General features: G+C 37.4%; 1 protein-coding gene across 1 annotated transcript; it reads right to left on the bottom strand.

The window, feature by feature from the left end:
- Positions 1–636: 636 nt before the first annotated feature.
- On the bottom strand, positions 637–5,852 carry LOC139101460 (putative defense protein 3). Its single transcript, XM_070654616.1, has 4 exons — positions 5,617–5,852; positions 3,696–4,390; positions 2,231–2,438; positions 637–1,092 (listed from the first exon to the last, which is right to left on the bottom strand). The coding sequence occupies exons 2-4, from the start codon at positions 3,910–3,912 to the stop codon at positions 1,029–1,031; spliced, it is 489 nt and encodes a 162-aa protein (XP_070510717.1). The 5' UTR covers positions 3,913–4,390; positions 5,617–5,852; the 3' UTR covers positions 637–1,028.
- Between the last annotated feature and the right edge of the window lie 227 nt (positions 5,853–6,079).

Below are 6,079 nucleotides of genomic sequence, written 5' to 3'. Positions count from 1 at the left end.
GATGCATCTCACGTCTGACGGTTCGTAACTTCATTAAGCCGAACGAATCCGACCGATAATTAATTGTTGGAACTTTTACAATTTAATTATTGCACCCAGCGGGGCATACAATTTATCACTTCGCGATTATAAATCATTAGAGAATAAAAAGAATCGCGTAACGGTTGAATATTCATGTCAACGTTCCGACGTTTATTGAGAAAAATATAACGATGCGGGATCAATTTCCTGGACCCTTTCGAGCCGGAGCCAAGTGGTAAAAGTAAGAAAAAAGCAGTCTTAGACTTGTCAGGTTTGTAATACCAGTGTGGCCCACTTTTACCCGGCAAGTGGAGTCTTATGTAACGTTCCTCGATCCTTCTGCTCACGTAAAAGCGTGCCGAGCTCCATTAATGGGATGAGGAAATGGTGGAACCCTCGCCAAGACGCCACGAGATGGTAGTAATCCACCCAAGTTTACTTACATGTATCCCTAGCGTGACATTACATTTTTTTTTTATATATATAATTTTTGAAGCAAAATTTTTAATTTAATTATAAAAATTATATTGCATATCACATTTCTTTTTAATTATTCACATTCGGTCGATCAATCATTGCTCAACTCGACTGATAGGTCAAGAATCTTTTTCCATGTGCGATTCCTTAACTCTCTTCGTTATTTTATTGAGAAACAAATAGAATCACTACAGAAGAAAGACAGTTGACGAATAAATGCCACGGTGACTGTATTTTAATAATATGCTCACTCGAAAAAAAAAGATCGATAAACGCTGAGACACAGTTAACAAATACGTAGAACCAGCAGCGTTTCGATGATTTTTTTATTATTCAAAAACGCTTGATATTCCTGGAATAATGCTGAAGTATAAGATTTATGTAAAATATATTGCGTAACATGTCGTATGTATGTCGGGATACATAGCAAACGAGGAAAATTTAAAAATTTATATATAAAGATAGGATCTATCCTTTGGCGGAAGCACTTCGTCGACGAGTAAAGATGCAGACAGTATGCTGACGAATTATTATTCTGCCACCTGCGACACGAGTTCGGACCAGAATGTTGCATAGTCCTTTAATACAGTACCACTGAAACAACGAAAAAAATTATTGTAATAACTGTTAAAATATTTTTCAACATAAATCTTTAAAAAAACAAAAGTATTACATTTCACAATTTTCTAAAATAAACTTTAAGCTGCTGTTTTACATTATATTTCAGAATTTATACAAAATTTGTAATTCAATTTTATTTTACGATCAAAATATTATATGTATTAAAAGTTTTTAATCACCTGCTTTACGGAGATATTGATTTAAAATTAATTTGCATATTTCTAAAAGTAATTAAAAAAAAGAACAAGAAATTCCGGTTTATATTTTGTGTCGCTGATAGTTCTTAGGAAAATATTTAATCTGCATAAATCAATTAAATAACGAGGTAATTAATAATGATAAATAATTTTATTCCTGTAAAAAAAAATATTCAACTTTAAAAAACTAATTCTTTCTTATAAAATCGTGTTGGGAAATTCAACAGATTATTAACACGTCTCGTGCATGCGTGGAGTTACGAATGACTGAATGGTAAAAGCAATTATTTCCAGTGGCTAACGTCGTACAATTAGTCCCATTACGCCATCGTGTACTGACCGCGAATCATGCACGTGTATTGGGTATATCTCATTTTACGGTTATTAATTTGATTTAGCGGCATTATGAAAGACACATCGCGAATAGGCGTGCTAAAAAGAATTCTTGAAATTCTTTGAAATCTATCTTATTATTAAAGTAATCTTTGCACTTTTTTTTATTAAATAAAAACCTTACAATAAAAATAGAAAAATTAAGATATTTTTCTCATCGAGCACGATTTGTATGATTTACGTAATCATGATCATATGCCTTGAAATTTAGATTCCGTTACATAAAATACGTGTTGCATGCTCACAATTGTCGCGGAATATGTAATTAAAGTATAAATCGCGCGAAGTCTCGCTGCAGAATTCTTAAGCAATTATTTCAGAGATAAGCGCGAATGTATATTTATAACGTAATGTCACATGTCTCATCGGAGACACATCTTCCAAACAGCCTTGATAATTATGCGAACAAATGCAGACCTCGACGATCGTAATTTGCGACAACTCTCGTCCTTCCCTCATCGTTAATCTACGTACAGATATTTTCCATGGGGTTTCCGGTCGTCGCGGAGTGCGATACTCACGTGAAATAAACGCTGCCGCGTGCGTTCGCTGGTGCGTTCCAGATAAAAGTGGCTTGTTCCTTATCACGCGGATCCGCGTGCGTTACAGCGCTGCACTCGGAATGTATATTCGTATTCGGCGTACGCGTCCAGGATCCGATCCATTCGTTCGTGCTGGAATCGCGTGCCTGCAGGAAGAATCCCTTGAACGGTGCTCCCGCAATGGTGACTGAAAAATAGAAAAGCGTTTCAATAAAAAGAAAAATAGAACAATAGAAACGAACATTCACCCGAACGAAATTCTCTTTGCTACTTATCGCCAGCTATGTATCTACATTCGAGATGATATAACGCTCGCTGCCATAATACATGTGAATTTTACGTGCCGAAGGCAATCGCGCGCAAATCCGTCGTGAGATATCGGCGGAGTGATTTCATATATAAAAGAAATAGGAAATAGCCGAACGTAGCCCAGTAGTCGCAATTTATATCCCTCGGGTGGATTTGAAACGAGCGTTAGTAGCACGAGTAAACCGAGCTACGAGGAAAAGAGAGAAGAGTCTAAAAGAAAATGCTCATAGGATTATACTACTGATGTGCAAATAGAATCCGCAGTTCGATACTATTCAAACTCTCGTCGCACGAGATCCTATAGCATCGACATCGTTCATTACGCAGCGTAATTGGAACGTTTAGAGAAGAATCCAGTTAAATTCAATATTTGCTCGTGAAAACCGTGCGCGCTGCGATATCGCGGGAATTATGCGACACGCATTTGCTCCGCGATACGATTTTCGCAATCTAACATTGACGTTTCATTACACAACTAACGCAGCTCTTAGACTTTCGTTTCAACCTTCCTTCGCGGATGAATGACATCTACGTTCAATCACGCGTGACCCGCGTATGCGAATTATTCGCACGTACGAAAACGGGCGCTGGCACAATTATCCCTCCCGTCAGCCTAATTTGCCATTGATCTGCGTGCGAAGATGTGCCTCAACAACGCTGACAGAATGCATCGTTACGAACATTCACCACAGTTTCACAATGAATGCAATTTTGATGGTACCAATTACGTCTGTCGGATAAAATGCACGTTTCCTCGATAATCCCTCGACTTTTTTACATTTACAAATTTAAAATTTAAATCTCTTTCGCCATATAATACAAATAAATTTTTTTTTAAACTAGTACCGAAGTTATCTCGTTCTATCTATTTATTGCGGGATAAACTAATGTTCAGCTTTAACTAAAAACTACTTATGTTAGTCTTAAGCCTTTCAATTCCCAGTTAACAGTCTATATGCCGTTCTTCCGTTAACTTGTTAACTTCGTCCCGGAATATTATTCCTTTGAATACCGTAAAGACACGTTCTCCAAAGTTTCCCTGATATCGCTACTTCTCACGTGACAGTCTTCCAAACTGCTCTAACAAAAAGTCATCGTTAATTTTTAATTGATAAGAAATTAACTCGGTACTCACCTGTGACTTGCGTGCCCGGTCCATACTGCGACGAAGTAGCCAGTATTTTGTAAGGGCTCGTACTTAAGGGCTGCGATCGCGCCTCGCCGTGATAAGGTTGATTAGGTCGCGGCTTCACGCACGCGTCCACCGGTCCGCCATCCGGAAATCCGAAAACGGAAACCGTCGAAAGCAAGACGACCGCAAACAAAATCGTCGTGCGATAAGCGAGATGCATCTTGATCGCTTCTTACGCTTCGAAGCAAAGTGTTAGCTCTCCTGTAAGGACAAGAAGATATTTAGTGCTCGTGACAGATCCGCGCTTAAGAAACTGAAATGCCCAATCGGTTACTAGCGAGCCAAACGTTGGTGGAATCCCACCATAGGATCACAAAGCCCCGCACTCGCCTTTGCTAAACTGATCCTTCACTTTCACTCAATCCCTTCGTCGATCCTGCAACCGGTTTCGCTCCTCGTTCATTTAGGAGAATATCTACGAGTTTAACGCGCAGCAGACGTAACAGAAACTTAAATAGCGTTCCCATAAATAGCGTTACTTCCTTTTACGTAAATAGTGTTACTTCCCTTCACATAATGATATTGTGATGCAACGCTGCTATTATTCTCAAGTATAAAGTTAATTTCTTGATAAATGACGTATAATTATATCCATTACAATTATCCAATTGCGTTAGAATTATTTATCTCCTTGTTACCTGAAATTAAAGTATTTTTAAATTGACAATATTCCACAAATGTAATTTTCATCGTTAAAATACTCTCGCATATATTTTTAAAGTATTTACATGTCGCAAGGAAATGTATAAATGAATTAAACTCTAAGATTCCAAGTGAATGGATGGAAAAAAATTCATATTAATTAAAAATAAAACTGATAAAATTATCTAAATTATCTAAAGAAGTTTGGCAGCTAGTAATGAATATGTTTCAACGGAGCAACGGTGGCTCGTTGACTTGAAATATTTATCGCGTAGTAATACGAAGTCGTATCGTATCTCTATCCAGCTAAATTAAGCTGTTGCATACTGCGTTCGATGACGTATTTCGCGAGCCGCTAACGCTATCCTTTCACTGTCAATTAAATGTTACGCGCGATGGTGTTATGCGCGTAAATTTGCGTGTTGCGTCAGACCAGAATTTGTAACATTGACCGTTACGCGATATGTTTCTCTGCGCGCAATATACTCGCTCGCTATTATTGCATAAAAATAACTGTTCGCGCGCTCGATAAAGATGAGCAGGGTAATTCAAGACGCTCCGCAGACGTACGGAGCAATTGTATTGCGTGTTAGACTCTTCGAACGAGCGCGCATAAATGCAAAAGCGTGAGCGCATAACACGTAAACGTGCATATTCCGACACATGCACAGCGAGTTCACACAACTCGATGTGACTTTTCACATCGTATTATTGATTTTCCACGGCCTTTTCAGGCCATCGGTTGTATACGCGCTAGAAATACTTTGTTTCAGGTTCGCATTGCAAGAGCAAACAATTTTTTTGCATAATTATTTTACGTTACAAATATGTTTTTTATAATTTAATCAGTCTGACGTATATACAAATTCTCGTGATAAGCGCATCTTCTGTCTTAGAGAAAGCCGTGTTAGATGGAATTGAATTCATTATTGTCGCTCCTGCGCGATTTAGATTGATTCTCTCGTGTAGTTCCCTTCGTGATAAGAGTGTTTGCTCAATTTTTATTATTTTCTAAATTAACTGAGCACCACTCGCTATACATATGTATACGATATTAATTACATATAAAGAAACGAAAAACGTTTAAAGTATCATATGATACTTTGTGTCATGTAAGATATATCTACGTACGTACGATTAATACAGTTAATAAAAACGATAATTTAATCACGCAGTCATATAAATGATCGGGAAGTATAAAGTAAACGAAATAAATAAATACCGTCAAACCCAGGATTTTGCGGCGCCGAGACTCCAAAAGTGCTCGACAATTAACAGAATATAGGAAATGTAAGTTGGTATGGTTAGAGACCGTTCCCGCTAATAATTTCGTTGTCATGGTGACGGAAAACGGCAACCATTATAAAAAAGGTGTGGCTACGGAATTGGCGGGAATGGCACTCGGTTCCGAAAAAATTCTCTAAGAGACGCCACTGTCGCTACTCGCTACCGCCGCCACCGACAAATGGTGGCAGCATGAAAAATATTAAATAAATCATTTACTTGTTACATTTTCTAATAATTATATTGTACATGTATTATGTATTAAAACTGTTGTGTATTAATAAAAATTTATATACATTTTACTTATTTACAGAAAAGTATTATAAGAAATATGTCTCAATATATTGTGTCAAATAAATGCAAGAAAAATATATCGATTTGAACACAAATAGGCATGACGT

The sequence above is a fragment of the Cardiocondyla obscurior genome, linkage group LG01 (genome assembly GCF_019399895.1).
Source record: "Cardiocondyla obscurior isolate alpha-2009 linkage group LG01, Cobs3.1, whole genome shotgun sequence".
Taxonomy (NCBI): Eukaryota; Metazoa; Arthropoda; class Insecta; order Hymenoptera; family Formicidae; genus Cardiocondyla; species Cardiocondyla obscurior.
This window is presented reverse-complemented; position numbering and strand designations above follow the sequence as displayed.